Below are 17,651 nucleotides of genomic sequence, written 5' to 3'. Positions count from 1 at the left end.
CACAGGAAACATTCGTGGTGTCCAGGGGAGAGAGGAAGCTGTCCGAGACTTCTAGGTTTCTGGTATGTATATCTGGAAGTGCTTTTCAGTGACATAGAAAATACTGAAAAGACCAGGTTTTCTGAGGGAGAAATCAAGAGTCTGAAATATAGTAAAGTGGTGTTATAGGCTGAATAACCCTCTCCCTCAAAAAAATATGCTGTGGTCCTCCAGTACTTCAGAATGTGACCTTTTTTGGAGGCAGGGTTTTTATAGATGTCATCAAGTTCAATGAGGTCCTTAGGGTGAGCCTTAATCCAATATGGCTCATGGTCTTAGAGGACAAGGACACTGGGCCTAGAGGGAAGCCCATGTGAAGAGACAGATGGGGGCTGATGACCATCTACAGGCCAGGTAGAGAAATCTGCAACACATCCTTCCTTCACAGCCCTCAAAAGGAACTAACACCACTGACACCTTGATTTTGGACTTCTAATCTCTAGAAGTGTGAGACAGTAAATTTCTGAAGTTTCAGCCACCCAATATATGCTACTTATAGGATCCCTAGCAAACCAATATAGGTGGTAAGTTCTACATAACTGGAGGTTTATAGTGGGGAATACAATTTCCAACTGACGCTACTATGTCTTTCCTTCTCTTTCTCTTCTTTTTCTCTTCCTTTTTCCCCATCCCTCCCCCAACCCCCATTTTCTTTCCTTATTTCTTTTTCTTTTAGGTCTCTTTCCTTTCTTATTTCATTCCATGTGGCTCTCCCATGCCTGAAATGTTCTTTTAGGTCTTTGAGCTTCTCTCAGGGTCTGTAGTAAGTAATGCACAAGGACAGGAAGTAGCTCCTGACCATGACCTTTGCACTTCAAAAGGGTCAAGGTCTGAACACAGCATTTCAGGGTAGTTTAGCCGTACATATGCTGCCAGGGCTGGTTGCCTCTCTACAAAGCACTATGATGCTTGGTTGACTGACTTGGACCAATCAACCCTTAGCCCCCTCTCCAAGAGGAGCTGGTGTTCACAGGTGAGGTCTGCAAGACAGGCTACTCAAACGGTAATGAAATTCTCCTCCCCATGGGGTATTAAAGGTGACAAAGACAAAAGAATCCCAAACTGCTGTGTCTTGTAAAGGGGGAGAAAAGTGAGTCCAATGTCTGTTTCATCTACTTTACAATAAATCTGGAGAGTGGCTTGAACTTCGAATGATAGCTGTAATTAATAACTGCCAACATCTATATGATCACTAATTATAAAATAATAATCTCAAAGAGTTTTATTAACTTAAATTATGTCAAAGACATCAAAGCTCACGATGAATGGATGACACCTGAGTTGAATCTTGTCACTAAAAATGATTTGCATTTTCTACACACACACACTTCCTTAAACACACTTTTTCTTATAAAAATATTGGTTTAACTTACTGCATTATTGAAAATGCATAACTCTAGTGATTCATTTGACAAGTCAATGAATAATGAAGATCTTACATAATCTGAGAGTTAATATGAAATGTTTCCTGAAATGAGTAAGAATAGTGTAGAAGGAAATTAATCACATATAGTAGGATTAATTTACAAGTGAGACTATTTTATTTGACCAAAATACAAAGCTGCTTCAGTTGAACAATTTTCATAATAAAATATTGGGGGGCGGGTGGAGATATTTTGAGCTAGACCCAGCAAATGATTAAAGGATGTGCATGACAAAGTCCTTACTCTGGGGAAATTACAATCTGGAAAAATTAGAGATGTAAGATAAATGCTTAATTTTCCAGTATCCCTTAAGTTTCACTTAGTGACTAGAATAGAGACAGCATCGTGGCCTGTAAACGGGCTGAATGATTTGTAATTTCATTGATTATTGAAAACTACATTACACAGATGCAAAGTTCATTATTATCCCTAAAGAGACTTTTTCTTTTGGTAAGGTAAACTGCTATACAGAGGGAAGACATTTTTGAAGCGTTATTGGATGGACAATCAGTTGCTTTCTATCTACCAAGAAATTTGGGCAACAGTATGTCCTGCTGAGTCTCATTCAGTTCTCAAAGCCTGCTCAGCAGAGAAGAGGCTGGTCATTTTGTCCCTGGATCAGGATTTTGGGAATTTTCTAACTCAAACTACTCTGTTTAAAACATTAATTTGTTTTACACTAATAGAGCAATGGGAAAGGGTGGATTTGAATTAATAAGTATCTCATTTATATTTTTCCAAAACTTAGCCCTGTAAAGTCAGGTTGGCCATGTCTACAAACACAATTTTACATATAAATACAGGGCACTGTTGAAACACTTCACTGACACTAGTTTTGCTAGTGGAACCAGATTAGTTTATTTTTTCTCTGAAATAGAAATAATCTGACTGTCTCCTGGGGATCATAGATGCATAAAAAGGACTGGGAGGATTCTGGGCCTGACATCACGGCCTGTTCTTATTCCTATTCATAAATTGAACTGAACTAGTTTTTTTTTTTTTTTCTTTTTTCAGTATGAAGGCATCATTAATATTGATAATAATGGAAAGGGAACTTATGACAGCAATCTGAATAACTGAACCAGAATTCTAGTGTTCAATTTAATCCGTTATGACAGTTTCAAATAGACTTGGAACCAGGGAGGAAGTCTGGTTGAATTCCTGACAGCATCCCCAGGACACAGAGTTTTGGAGGGTCAAACGCATCGTTCTTCAAATATTTGCATTTTGAGCTCTTGTTGGGCTCAAGAAAAACCTGGAAAAATGGTACCTATTTTTCATTATTTGAATCAGCATAGCAAAGGAAGGTATCAAAAAAAGCAACCTACTGGAAATAAGTGAGATTTAATTTCTTACACTACTCAAGGGCAGGGATAGATACCTTCATTTGTGTTTTTGTATTTCCTCATTGTATTCACTAGCAAGTGATCTGGCACAGATCAGATACACAACAGTTGTTGAAAAATGTGAAAGATAGCACTGATTTGATCGCTTTTCAAAGGAAAATACTCATAAATATCAATGAAAGATAGCCTGACGGATTTTGCAGGGAAGCAGAGAGAATGAGGAATACTGGTAGCAGATCTGTGCTCGGAGCTCCCAGTCTCAGGTCCGCCCTTGCAGGCTGGACTAGATGAGTAGCCTGCTGACTCAGATATCCTGACAATCTTGCTGCCAAATAATGACTATCTCCATCGGAAGTAGAGAGGATGAACTCAGGAATCAAGAGGACGGGTGAATATAAATGGCATGTTTGAGAAAGATTCAGATAAATGGACCTGAATGTTTCTCATTATCTAATTTAAAAAATTCCATACAATTCATAAAAAAAAAAGTGTACATTTCCCATTTGTTCTCTACTCATATAAAAAGTGCCATTCTCTCTCCTCTCACAGACCTTGCAATGCAGCAGGGAGATGGATGAACTGTATTAGAGCCTGGACACAGCTGACGGGATTATGGGAGTCATCCCGGAACAGGTTAATTGAATTGGACCTGAAGGAAAAGTATTTCTCTTTTCTCCTCTTTTGCTGACCCAGGCCAGCCCTATTTGTTCCATACCCTGCTTAAGGTTATAATCCCAGGCACCAGCGCACATTACCACAGGCAGATTCTCAGTCTCCAATCTGAATATTTAGTATCCTGATCAGATATGATAGCAATCATTGAATTTAGTTCCATCAGTAAGTAAAGGATTACTCACGGATAGTATGTTTCTGCTTCTAACTTTTTTTTAAAGAGGTAATTTTTCCTGAAGATTCTTTTTAATAATGATCTGATGTATTTTTTATTAGTGTTTATTATCCTGAAATTTTTCTACCAATTAGCAATAGTTAACTGATCTTCATAATAGAGTCAATAAACTATCCAGATCATACCTACTTCTACAAACTTAATTAAATGCAGTTGTTAACATAGAAATACAGGTAACTGATCTTGAGGGACCATGAATTTCTGAAGATACATATATGTCCTCCTGGTGCAAAGGGTGTGCCAAATGGGACACACACATAAGCGGATGTTACCAAAGTGCAACCACATGAGGTCAAGTTCATCATAGTTCAAAACAGAAAGGTTTGAGGAAGTATGCTATACATGTGGACATTAAGATGTTTCATTAAAAAAAAAGATCATTTCATGGGCTCTCTTTTGCTCTAAATGAGATGAAATGGGTTGCTTCATAATGCTTGTTTGCCAGAATGTTTGATTAGTCTTTGCATTCCCCAAAAATTGTTTCTCTTTATTTAAAAATCATTAAAGTAGCTCTATTTTGCTGTTAACTTTCTTGAAATACGAGAAATGATGGCTTTGTACTGGTGAGATAACTGACCTAATCTGAACTTGCAATGAAGAATCAAAGCCAAAGAGTCTGCCTGCTAGATGAGGGCAATGTTTTATGTATTTTCATATCACTTTCAATGTTTAGCAGTGTCCTGAATAAGGTGTTTTCTCTACAAATATCTTTTGAATGTTTTAAATGGAAAAACTTACCTCCTCAAATAAATAAACAAAAAAGGAGGTGTTTTTCAGTGCTTCCTCATTGGAACAGTTAAATAATGTAGTCAATTCCAACAGCTACTGAAACTGCAGAAATATTTAACTTCATTTTCAAAATAAATAAATCCAAATTAGATTGAGTAAGGCTTGGTTAAGCTAAACTACTGTTTTGGGCTCAATGGGCTCTGGTTATTAACTAAAGTGAAAACAGGATTTTAAAAATGTTTTCTGAGATTCAAAGAAGTTTAAGAAGGCTCTGAAAGGTTGGAAGATGAATGCCAACCACAGAGTATCATTAGGCTGCCAAAATATTCCCTCTAGTTAAAACACACTGCACATACGATTGCAAATACACTGACTTTGATGTAAAGACCTTACGCATCTCGAGGCAGAATTAATAACAGAAGGAGTCACTGTTATTAAGAGATCATGAGAACCCAAATATACACAAAAATACAGCCAAATTTGAGAGCTCCTCAACATTCAGTACTTCCTTCTGCTTCAAAGTAGAGTAAGGGGGTAAAGAGAACCAAAGACTTATTGCTAAATAAAGCCTTTCCATTGGACATGAGCACAGCAAATAAAATGACAAAATAATAATTTAAAAAACGATAGTACTGAAAGCTATGGGGAGAGAAAATTCCTTCACATATATAACTTACTTTAGGTAGAATTTTCTCTATCAAAATTCCCTAAGAAGTCTTCTGCTATTGAGAATGACATCAAATCATCTAAACCACGTCACTGCAGTAATGATGGTTGGGACTGAATGATGCAAAACCTAAACCTGTCCTCTAGGGCCGCCCCTGCTATTTCTGGAGTAGAGCCATTTTAAAGAGTTTTCTTACACATTCTTCCATGTTACTCTCAATATCTAAGTGAGATGGGATAGATGTCATTAAGGACTGTGAGAGGCTCCAGAGTTGATAGATTTTAGTGCTAGGATGAGAAATTTGAGCTTTTCCCATTAGCTACATAAATTCATCAGTATCCCTCCTGCCCTACGTGAGATAAACATCAGGGGAATTCATTAATTAATTGTATAGGCACTGAATAGGCGCTTTCTGTTTTTCATGTGTCAGTAAAGTAGATGTCGGTCTGCACCAGCATTCTGTGGCTACGGCTTTACTCTTTTCAAGTGTACATAAGGGAGAATTGTGTATAGCAAGCTGAAGAGGCAGCAGAAGGCAGGCTCGTTCGGGACAAAGGATTGGTCAGTCTCTGTGAAAAGATGCCAAGCCTGGAAGATGGCAGCAAATAAGAAGGGACTGGTTCCAGGGGAAGGCCCCCAGATTAGAGTGCATGTCTTGCTCCCAGTCAGGCATTGGTTTGCATCTGGACCCCTACTTACAAGGTACGTATCCTTGAGCAGTGCTTTCTTGTTGTTTCAGACACGTTATTGCTCAAATCCTTATTGCCCATATCTAAAGAGTTCTTTTAAATTAATAATATGTCACCTAATTACAGAGCTTCTTTTTATTTAAGAAAATTACCCTTCAAAATTTCATTTCTAGTTAAGTTTTAGATTCAAACCAATAGAAAATGGTTTGATTGCTTTTAAAAGCAAATTCAGTCAGCAGCAGATTCTTGGAAATAAGAGACATCTTTTATACACATAAGCATGAGATTTAGTCAACACAGGAAACCGTGTGGTGATGTAACACACGATCATACTTCCAACCTTGCTCCTGAGGGTATCTGTAACTACTTAAGGACATATTGCTGTGGCAGAATAATTGTCGTTGTGTTTTCTGAGATAGAATCAGACCTTAGACATCTTTGCCCCAATTGCTTTAGTACTTGTAAAAAGAAAAGATAACATTTGACCAAGCATGGTATTGGATGCATTAATCCACAGAGTATATATACAGGCTATATTTTTTACATTCTAAAATAGGAAACAATTTTTTTCATGTTTTTTAACTTAACTCTGCATATAGTAAGAGTACGTGACCAAACCCAGAAAGTCACCTGAACAGTGCAAGAGAAAAAAAATGAAGTCCTTATTAGCAAGAGGAGACAGAGTTGCTATATAATGTAGCCCATGTTAGCACTACAATCTTACTGCTAACGCTTCACATACAACTGAAAGTGTCAAGACAAGCATATATTATGTTCCTTTTAGGATGCTGTGCCTACACTGAGAATTTGAAGACTTTTTGTTAAGCTTAATGAATAAAAATATAATGTTACTAGGTATAATTCTGACTCTCCAAGGTAAAAATTTTACAAAGACTCCATGATGACTCCCCAGACAAGCCCACCATCCTAAGCGCTCCAGGACTTCCTTTCCTGGGCCCAGATGTATTAGGAAAGCCAAGCCCACCAGATGATGTCAGTGATCAGACACGGCTCTTTTAATGCTTTAAAAATACTGCTCAGTACTCACGACATTCTGTGAGTTTGACAATGCTATTTTATACATCAACCACTTGGGCTTGGTAATTTTTTACCTGATAAAATGTTTTAATAAATATATACATCCTTTAACATTTTGCATGTTTCAAATTACCAAAGGTCCTACTTTAAAGTTAGGGGAAAATTCTATTTAAAAATTTTTTCTAGTGACTGCCTCTCTCCTGTACTAAATGACTTAACATTTTTCACTATAAAAATTATAAATATTTGTGGTATCTTTAAAAAAGGAAAAGCATACAGGTAAGTAAAAAGTAGAAAGTAACAATCTTTCTTTTTGGCCACTTTCTTCCCAGAGAGTTTATTTCCCAGCCTTCCAGGCATTGGTAAAGCGCATTTCAGACTTTTTTTTAAACAGTATTTGGCATAATCATCACACATCAAAGACGTGAATGACTGATTTGACATACTGATCTCAGGCTTCATTTTTGTCAACATTCCTTTGACCATGTCCACACCATGAAATCTACGTAGCTTTAAGAGAAAGAGGGAAACTGAAATAAAATCATAATAGACTTAAAAGGCAACTAACCTTTTTCCACCTCATTCAGATTAGCAGCTGGCAGCGACAAAGACAGAAGAGACAAAAGACGTTTTACATTGCAGTACAACAGCAGAGCACAGGGAGCCAAGCACAGCATTAACCACGGAGAAGCCAAGGGTGAGGGAGCGAACTGCAGCAAACTTAGACTGCTTACCTACAGCCGGGCCAACGCACAGACAAGGAGGACACGAGGCAAAGGGTAAAGGCCGTCACAGCGAGCCAGAGCTCTGCGGCTAGCCCGGGTGACTGAGCAACCGGGAGCTCTGCTTTGTGAGATGTGCACAGAATGGTTTGTGTGTGGGCATCGGAGATTCGGAAAACAGAGAGATCATGGGACACAATGGAAAAATTAAAATGTTCTGAATTCTTTCCACAAAATACATTCTAAGTCTTTACATGCCCGACTCGTATGTGAACTTTCATTGACTGGACTTATGCCATCCCATTACGTAGTGTCCATGGTTGAAATGTGATCAATTTTGTATCATCTTTGTATGTGGTCCTGTGAGAAGAGGGTTAATTCAGAAATACATTCTTTACAGAGCCGATCCAGGGTTCTGACTCTTAGGAAACATGCAAAACCAAACGGCATTTTAAAATTCAGCACCTAAATTCATACCAGAGCTTAAGAAAAGGTGTCAAGTTTTTCAACATTGCAGGGGTGCCATGTTTACAATTTTCACTTTTATAAATTTTGAGCTAGTCTAATATGAGTAATTCCTTGAAAATTTACTTTCAAGAAATGCCTTGTGTTTAGAAAAGATATAATAATTATTAAAAAAAAAAAACCACAACTTAAAACATAATCTTTCAAGCTAAAGTTAAAACTCTGGAGTAGATTTTTAAAGTATTTGTTTAGCAATTCTGGATTTTATTTAATCTTTAGTTTAGTGATAGTAATTTTAATTTAGAATCACAATGAATTTAACTTTTCAAAAATGACTCTTTTCTGAAGAATGCTAGCAATCCACAGTCACATGTTATTCAACTGAAGGACAGATGATGGACTGAATTCGGTGGAAAAGAACAGTTTTGATGCTCAGGTGGGGAGGCTGAAGGAAGGATTACATAACAGAAAAACAATACTAACCCTTAAAATTTATGTTGTCAATCCCTGCAGCCAGAAAGGACAGAGTTTTGTCCTCTAATAAATCAATAACTATTTACTGTGATGTTTTAGTTACATGGGCTTAAATAAATTTCATAAACTTCCCAACAGTGGTTCGTTTTATTTTGAAAATGTGTAGCCGTGTTTTATAGCCTGCCCATCAACATCATGACTTCTCTGTCAGACTGCTTTTCGATCTCTGAATTAACACATCATATCCATTCTGATTTCTGACATGGGTGCCAAATGTAAAAACTTCCACCTTAATGACTTACGAGCTTTCCCTATTAACAGTCTTATTTGCTCCTACTAAAGAGTTCATTTTTTCACTGAATGCCTTGGAGGTAAAAATATCTCCAAACAGAAAAGCAACTTGTGACTTGAATGATTTTTAAACAATGACAACACTACTGTATTCCCTGAGCACAGCAGGGTTTCTGCCCCAAGATCTCATGCTCATTAATCAGATACCAAACTTAAATCTAAAACAATACAGCCACAATATAAGAAAATGTCTCCCTAACTGCAGACTTGGATAAAGCAAGATCTAAAACTCTAGAGTCCAATTTACACCTTCCTATAATTAAAGGCCACTTATGTGCCACTGATTTCAAAATCTGCAGATGGTGGTTTGATATTCTGTAAATGAGCTCATTTAACACTTGGACAAAAATGCTACAGCTAATTGATGTGTTGCAAACGTGCCTGGGTTAGAGAGCTGCTCTAATGCCAAACTGTCAAACTCCTCACTGCCCAGAAAACCCAACCCAAAGCTGCAGGGGTAATATCTTCATGTTTTGTATGCTCTGAACTGTCTACTGAGTGCAGTATTTTTGTTTGTCCTTAGCCCGAATTAAGGCAAACTGGTATTTGCAGGAGACGTAACTGAAAAGGCTAGAAGAGTCTCACTCAGTTCCTGTTGAGAACCAAGTGGTTCTTGACGAACGGTCATGGCAGGTTCCCACATGACAGCTTTTATAGATGTCACATTTTGGCTGAAGGGTAGCTGTGCTAAGCTCTGGAGTTGTTTGGACATGTTTCAAAGTAAGAGGTCTGACCCAGGGAGATGAGCTTCAGAATACTTCTCTGAGGAGGCTGCACTGAACTGAATCACTCCGGGATGGAGAAGACATGTTCAAGAAGATGAGGTGTAGGAAGGGAGCTTGGAAAACGAAGGGGGAGAAGGTAAGACAAAGACTAGAAGAAATGGAAAAGGAATGAGGTACAGCAAATCTAAAACAGCAGATCCTTCCAAACCAGCTCAAGTCACAAACTATCATGAAAAAGGCGTGTGAGCACTGGAACACAGCAGCGCTCTCAAGCCTCAGTTGTCATCAGTGAGGGGTTGTTCCCAGTGTCCGTGCTCAGGAGCACACTAGCTAACCAAACTGCGCTTGAAATGCTCGGCTTCAATTTGTCCTGGTCAGAGTAGGTTAGTTTAAAGAGGCCTCTGACATTAAGTGAATTAGGTTCTTTCTATAATGATTAGAACAATGATGGCATAAGGAGATATGGGGTACTGATTTTAGTGCAAGCATCGGGCTGCTGGTACAAGGCTACATTAGCCCATCCAATAAAACTCAGATTCTCAGGGTAGCTCCAAGGGCTCCTGAATCTGTGCTCAGGCTAATGGCAAGTCTCTGAGGTGTGACACAAGTAATACTGGTATGAAGGTCAAAGCTATGTAGCACCTAAACTCTTCCTAGCCATGTCAGATGGGTGCATAGCAGAGAATTCAAATTTTGGCCCCTAAGGTGTCCAAGGACTGTGTATATATATATTTTATAATAGAGCAACTGATGATATAACACGTTCAAACTTCTACTGGAAATTTAGTGTATTACTTCACATGGCATCAAATGGCTCAGTGGTGTGAAAGGAAAAATCACACCACTGAAAAAGGCAGCTGCAGAATCTCTCAAACAGACCCAGGGTATCAAAATAGGAATTCATTATTCTATTGAGCATTTTTGCATCAAGAAAAATACCTCTTAAAATGCAAAGTGTGAGTATTCCATAAAAGCTTAAATTTCAATGCTTTTTAAACAAGTCCCCAGGAAAGTTGATCGTACAGGTGTGCTTTCACTCTTCATGTTTAGAGATGTTAACCTCAGTCATCCAAGTAGCTACATCACCCTCTAATATTCTTAACCATATACGTGGAAATAAAAATGATTAATGAAAAATACCCAGCCAAATGAAAATGGTAACTTTGCAGAAAGTGACAGAACCTATTTCTTCATTTTTTCTTACAAACATAATGTGTATCAATCTCCTTTTCTCTATCAATTCAAAAACTAGATGGTCTATGAGGCAAACAAGATTGCAGCTATGAAGTTTATTATTCATAGGCACAAAAAATCAATCAAAATAGATATTCTGACGTAATAGGGAAGTCATAAACTTGATGTTGACTTTATAGGAAATTGGTTTATCCAGGGAAGAAGTTTAGCAGTTTGAATCATCTTATGAGATGTATCACCTTTTTTTCTTGACATTTCGTATCAAGATACAACAAAAGGGGGAGATGATCTCATAAGATTATCCAGAGTGATCAGTATCTTCCTGATTGCGATTTATTTTGAAGGACGTGAGTTACTAGAGGCAAATACTCATTAATGAAGAAACAAGGATGGACAGGAAGAATCTCAAGTGCTTAATTATGTTTTGACTATGTTAGGATATGCCCCCTTTTCCCATACGTATTGGTGGGTTGGTCTGCACTGGAAAAACACTTTGCATGAAAATGACATTTAGTTGTGGGAGTAAAAGCTTCAGCATGATAACTTCCTTTGAGCTGGGTAGCATGACTTTATGATAGATGCCTGTGTTCTGACTGAGCTCACCAGGACTTTTATTTGGTTGGCTGAAATCATCTTTAATCTGTCTATTGGTACATTACACCTAATTTCCAAAACACCTGTCAGTTACTGAATAATACAATGGTTTACTAAACACATGCAGCCGGGTGCTGATGGTGCTTTCAAGGAGATACACAGATTGATGGCAGAGCACTTCCTAGTCTTCCTACCTGTGTACTCAGGTGGGCAAAGGCACGTGTAGTTATTAATTCCATCGACGCATGTAGAGTTATTTTCACAGTCATTATCTTCACAGTCATCAACATTGATTTCACAATTTTCTCCTTCAAATCCATCAGCACAAATACACCTGAATGCCAGGGGAAGAAAAGACAAAAAAAAAAAAAAACCAGACTTCCTGAATTTTCATACCATATGGTCTAAATATTAAAAAAAAAACTAAGTACACTCATCAATTACAGAGATTTTAATGACAAGAAATTGATTCTTAAAATGCTTCTAAATGACATGCTGTAAGCATCAATTTAAGGTAATATTCCCCAACCAGAAACAATTTGAGAAAGAAAATTTTTGCTGGTGGCAAGACGGCATATGGCCCCATGGTCCTGTAAGTCAATAAATCCAATATATTTGCAGATCTAAAACACGAGCAAAGTTTAGTCTACAGCCCCAGATATCCTAATCTCGAGATATGCTCTAATAAAATAACTCATGCTTCTTTGCTCATAAATGAGAAGGAATGGTTCTGTGTTTTTTTTTTTTTTAATTACAACCCCTATTACCTTATGTGTAATGTTCTTGATGTCTCAAAGCAAAAAAGAAATCTGAGAACAAAACTTTGTTTTTCTTGCAATTATAAACGTGTGAATATTCTCTTTATATCTCAACAAATACAATTCTTTTCACTGGCATAAACCATTGTACATTTCATCTTGATAGGTAGAATAATCTTTGAGTAAAGTCTTGATGAAAAGACACAATTTCATAACAGAATGCACTAATGAAGTATATTTATTATAAAATGTGATACTTGTAACAATCTTTAGCAGTAGATTAGCACTCTTATGTGAAATTATGTGTGTCATTATAAGAACTTTCCTTCATGATTTACTCAGTACATCTGAAGTAATTGTAGTGTATGATTGAATAACTCCAGAATAAAAATGTTCACAGCATGGTTGTCTGCTCATAGTGTGGCTTGGAAATAATTGTTAATGTTCTGTTTCAGTGGGACCTACATTTTATCATTACCCACTGTCCGTGAAAGCAATACACAAAGTAACAGATAGGGGACTATTTGCAATAGGCTATTTGGCTATTAATTAGCATGACAGAGCCACCTCTTTATCTTGACCTAATCTGACTTGATTAATTATAATGTATGCATGTGAGAGGTTTTAAATTTCTTGGCTTTGTAGCATCCTGACTTGAGAATATTTCAATGTCTCTATTTGTTTTTAAATTGAAATAGCTCTGAGACACACTAATACATAATTTTCTTCTGAACAGACTTCTGGCATCCTTTTAAAAATAAAGCTCTTGGATTTAAAAAGGAAAAATGCATGTTTGCTTAGTTATTGTTGCTCCAGTACTTTAGACACAGATCACAGACCAGCGACCTACCAGAATCCATCTTTTTCTCCTTCTTTCAAGTGGCAAGTTCCTCCATGTTTACATGGGTTACTGATGCATGCATGAATTGGGACATCACAGTCCTGGCCCTGGAGAAGAAATGGTCAAGTAAAGTTAAGTGTAAATAAAGTCGTTCTCGGCTCATAGAGAAAGCACCACAGTAAGATGAGGCCCCACCAAGGAAAGCTACGTTTTCAGCTCTTAGTTCCCACAACAGCTTCTACTTACCTTGAAACCATACGGGCAGGTGCAGCGATAAAAGTCAACGGGATCATTGTTACAGGTGCCATCGTTTTTACAGGGATTTGATAAGCAGGGATTGCATTTAGCTAGAATATTGACATCCACAGGACCTGAAAATTAATTGAAAAATATGAGGAGCGGATGCTTTCTGTTTCCAATTCACTTGGAGTTATTTCAATGCCTTAATGTAACAGTAAATTCTGTAGAAAATTATTACTGTAACACAGCTATGGCTAGATGTGCTCCTCTTCCATGTCAAACCAGAAATCAGCATCACGACACTGTCTTTAAGAATGGGTCAGGAAGTCGTTTCATTGGGAAGTAATGGTGACACTCTTGGACCTCAGAGTGGGACTCTGGGTTGTGAGCGTAGGTGGTTAGGATCAGACGTTAATGATGCCAACGTCACAGGGTCAACCCACTTATTAGCCAACTAGCTTATGTGGATCTTTCCACGGCCAGTGCCTGCAACTTCATTACTCAGCCAACAAGCATGGAAGGGTACGCCTTGGATCCCAAAAGAACAGTGTGTGTGTGTGTGTGTGTGTGTGTGTGTGTGTGTGTGTGTGTGTGGGTGTGTCTGTGGGTGTGTCTGTGGGTGTGCTGGGGGACAGGAGGGCAAGTTTTATGAATAAGTACAAATTCATCCACGCAATTAAAAATGCCTCAGCATGCACCTGCTCTGATAATCTTAGTTCAGTGCTGTATTTTCATACAGGAGATACAAACTACCACATTTCTGTGGACGAAAATGAACCAAAAATGAAACCTCCATTATATTCGCCCTCATATCCCTTTAGTTCTGTTTGTCAGTACGTTAGCACGGGCACGTGATGGGTGAGAATTTCGTGTCTTCCTTGCCGAGAAGGAAACACCGCTGAAGCGGTCTCTACTTGCAATTTTGGGATAGACGTTAAAAAAAGAAAAATCTCGTGGTCCATGAAAAGTCTAGATTAAATATACATTCAGCTGTGGCCACTTTCCTCTGGCTGCACAGATCTGTTCCATACACGGCCAACAATGTGGCTACTGCACCATCCTCGATAAAATTTTGTTCCATTGATGCTACTTCTTGCTCTGCTTGTGAGAGCCCACTAGACTGCCTTTTGGCAACTGATGAGGACACTGTCAGAGTGACATTTTTACATTTAAAATACAAATATATTATAATGTAAACATTAATTGTATTTTTGCTTTCATCACCAATCTCTCTGAAGTTCCTCAACCTCACTGGAACAAGCAGTGATACCTCTAAGGGCCTGATTCATTGCACATCACTTCTAGCAAAGTTATCTGAGTCAACCATACAGCACCCCCGACGCTACCATCATGGCTCTAACCTTCTAAGGTCTCTCCATCCCGAAAGCTACACGGCTTGTGCTAATAGAAACTTCCGTTAGTTACATTCTTCTATGGATCTGTGTTTTTATCTTGGTAAGCCACTGGTCTACTGACAGAAACTCACGTATGAAAGAAAATGTGAATTAACAGGGTGGCCACTAAAACTCTTCGTATCTAAATACTCCCTTACCCTGGGAATTACATATTCATAGAATGGTTTTGGAGTATAATCCTAAAAAGGATAGCATTCTATATTGTTCAGTTTTTCTATCAGCTAAAACCCTGAAATATATTTACATACAGATTCCTGTTTCTTTTTTAACTACCTGGAAGTAGGTGACAGTTCTGAGGATGACTGTATTAACTGGAAGGGGTGTTGTTTGTTATGAGTGACACCACCGTCACTATGGGAGGTCTTGCCAGTATCCCCTCCAGTTTTTCTTGGTACCAGAATAACCAATGAAATTGTTGCATCAGATCGTGGCTGGAAAATTTCTGGGATTCATACTGAAGTGAGCTTCATAGAAATTTAATTTCTCACTCCCTCACCAACGTATTTATCAAATGAATTTAGCTATTCAGAGCACTGGAGAAGTGAACGGTGGCAGTTAGAGCAATAAGTTAAATTAATGTAATACCCCACAATAGTTGGTTTTGTGTTTGCAAAAATGATCACATTTAGAATCAGCGCTAGGAAAGGAAATATCTAAATGGTAATGGCTCTCTTGGCTGGGCTAGAAGAAAGAAGACTCTTGGAACAAAGGCACAGAATGAGGCAGCTAAGAATGTACACCAGCAAAATAGCACGTCAGCAACTGCAAGGACTGTAAAGATTCATCTGGCCACTTCCCAAGACCTTGAAGAAAATTGTCTTTTAGTCTATTTCTGTGCTTTCAAACCCTGTCAGGCTGTGGTTTGAATGGAGGGGTTCAGGGTTGGCAGTGTCTAAGCTTATTCTGCAGAATGTGACATTTTTCAAAAATTATGTTTGAATATTTGGATGAGAAGCTAGAGATTGTTTTAGGGGAAAAAAAAAACTGGGTACATTTTTGAAGAATTATTTTAATAGAGCATTCAGATCACAAAACTGCCAGGCTGAAGTAGTCTCTGCTGAGTTTTTAGCACAGTCAAGATTTATTTAATAAATATCCACTGAACCATAGCTGATTAATAAGCACTAATTTCTCCACTTTTTTCCAGGACCAAATTTGGTTTTTGATATAGCAAATCCTACTCAACTATTTTTAGTCTCTGCAGTCTCTTATGGTATAAAAGGGAGATCGTTGCTCTCTTGCACATATTCATTTTAGGAACAGGAATCAAAATAACACACTTTTTTCCAGGTGCACAGGTTTCTCCTGGTGATTTCTTAAACCCGCTGTTTCGGCGGCATCAGGATTAGGAATATATAAAATACCGAATTTTAACTTATTTAGCTTGGTAAAGCGGATTACTACAACTACCATTCTGTTTGCTTTTTCTTTTTTCAAATCCCTCTTTTAAAATAGATTCTTCAAAGAGAATTTCTTATTTCCAGTAGTTGAGTTTGAGTGACAGATAATTCAAAAGATGTTTGTGAGTTATGTAATATAAACTCTGAATGGCAGCATCCTTTGATGTGGCCAAATGTCTTAAAATGATATGATTCCTTTTTTCTGTTTTATTTAGATTCTAATTCCACCAAACTAAATGTCCCTCTAATAATGTGATTTTTACATCCACCTGGCTTTTCTAAATCTGCTTATTTCTATATTCTAACCCCTTGGGACTGTATCCCTTGTAACTGGCTCTCTTCTTTCATTCATCTTCCCACCCACAGTTTGCCTTTCTTCTAAGTCTATCTTCCTTCTTCTCTTTGCCATCAACTTGTGATTCATTTTCCATCCAGGATGCTTTTTCGAGATCCTCTCCTGAAAGTTCTTATTCAAGGGTAATCACATGTTTAATCTGTTTCTATAACAAGGAGATGATATCAGAGCCAAAGGGAGATGCTAAATCAAGTTATAATAAAATGGTAGAAGAGTCAGAGTAGCTCTCTACGAGCAAACCAACACGTAGGGAATTCTGCACACTCGATTAGCCCCAGATGAAGAGAAGGTGCTCAGGAACAAGAATCAGACACGTTTCTGATCACAATGCACAGAGTCTTAGTCAGAGCATCAGAAGTCAGTCAGGCCAAGGTAGTGAGCTAGATGTGTTCCTTAAGTGTGTGGAGTCAGGAGGGTAGTGGTGGTCATTTCAATGGGTTGCTTTAAGCATTAAATGAAATGCTAATGAATTTTGAGCACAGACTATAGTAAGAGCAAGCACAAAGGCCACAGCAACTCCTGACATTCTCACCTAGACTCCAAAGAAGGCGGGGCGCTAGGAGGACATGAGTGGTTTACTTACAAGGAGAAAAGGAAAGGAAGTCTTCCTCTGCACATTTGTTCAAACTTCAGCGCAAAGGCAAATTCGAGCTTGGTGTCTACTCATTCATTACAAGCTCACTGAGTACTTTCTGTCTATGCCAGAAGCTTTTGAAATTTGGGAAAACTCTAGGGGTTACTATTATCAAAAACATGGGAGAGTGGAAAAGGGCACTGAGAGATAATTTCCCGTTGGGTAGCAACACCTAGATTTAATGATTTTATGTTTTTAAGGACTGCAACTGTGATTTGCAAATTTGGCACGGACAACCACCAGACGTAACAGCACAAAACTAAGAAGGAGAGGTTCTTTTTGCTCTTGTATTGCTGCTTGGCAAGGGACTACCACTTGCTTGCTGATACAACTTCCATCTTCTAACTTTCCTCCTTCCAAATGTTTACCAGTTCCAAGAAATGTTAAATCACTGCCAACATTAGCCCTCAAAAGATGTTTGCCATAAAGGAGAAATGAAATCTAGCCTCATGGATACAAATGTTACTAACGACATTGAAATGATGGAGGCCAGTCTAGGATACCTAGATTGATTTAAGATTAGGCCTTGATTTAAGAGAGTCTTGTAGCATCAGCTGTATGGATTAGAGGTGTGTTTAGCTTAATAATTCAAAGGGGAGATGAGTAGAAAGTTTGGTTACCAATTTGTCTCTGTCAGTTACTTT

At 38.1% G+C, this 17,651-nt stretch overlaps 1 protein-coding gene across 4 annotated transcripts in view; it reads right to left on the bottom strand.

Annotated features, from left to right (window-relative positions):
• Positions 1 to 17,651, bottom strand: part of SLIT2 (slit guidance ligand 2) — a 347,903-nt gene that overhangs the window by 32,395 nt on the left and 297,857 nt on the right. For all 4 annotated transcript variants that reach the window (XM_032494701.1, XM_032494710.1, XM_006184694.3 and 1 more), the window contains 3 exons: positions 13,210 to 13,334; positions 12,973 to 13,070; positions 11,559 to 11,698 (listed from right to left, as the gene is read on the bottom strand). In XM_032494701.1, coding sequence (XP_032350592.1) covers positions 11,559 to 11,698; positions 12,973 to 13,070; positions 13,210 to 13,334 — 363 coding nt within the window. The remainder of the gene's footprint in view (positions 1 to 11,558; positions 11,699 to 12,972; positions 13,071 to 13,209; positions 13,335 to 17,651) is intronic.

This window comes from Camelus ferus, chromosome 2, assembly GCF_009834535.1.
Source record: "Camelus ferus isolate YT-003-E chromosome 2, BCGSAC_Cfer_1.0, whole genome shotgun sequence".
Lineage (NCBI taxonomy): Eukaryota > Metazoa > Chordata > Mammalia > Artiodactyla > Camelidae > Camelus > Camelus ferus.
Note: the sequence above shows the minus strand (reverse complement) of the source record. Positions and strands in the feature narration are given on the sequence as shown.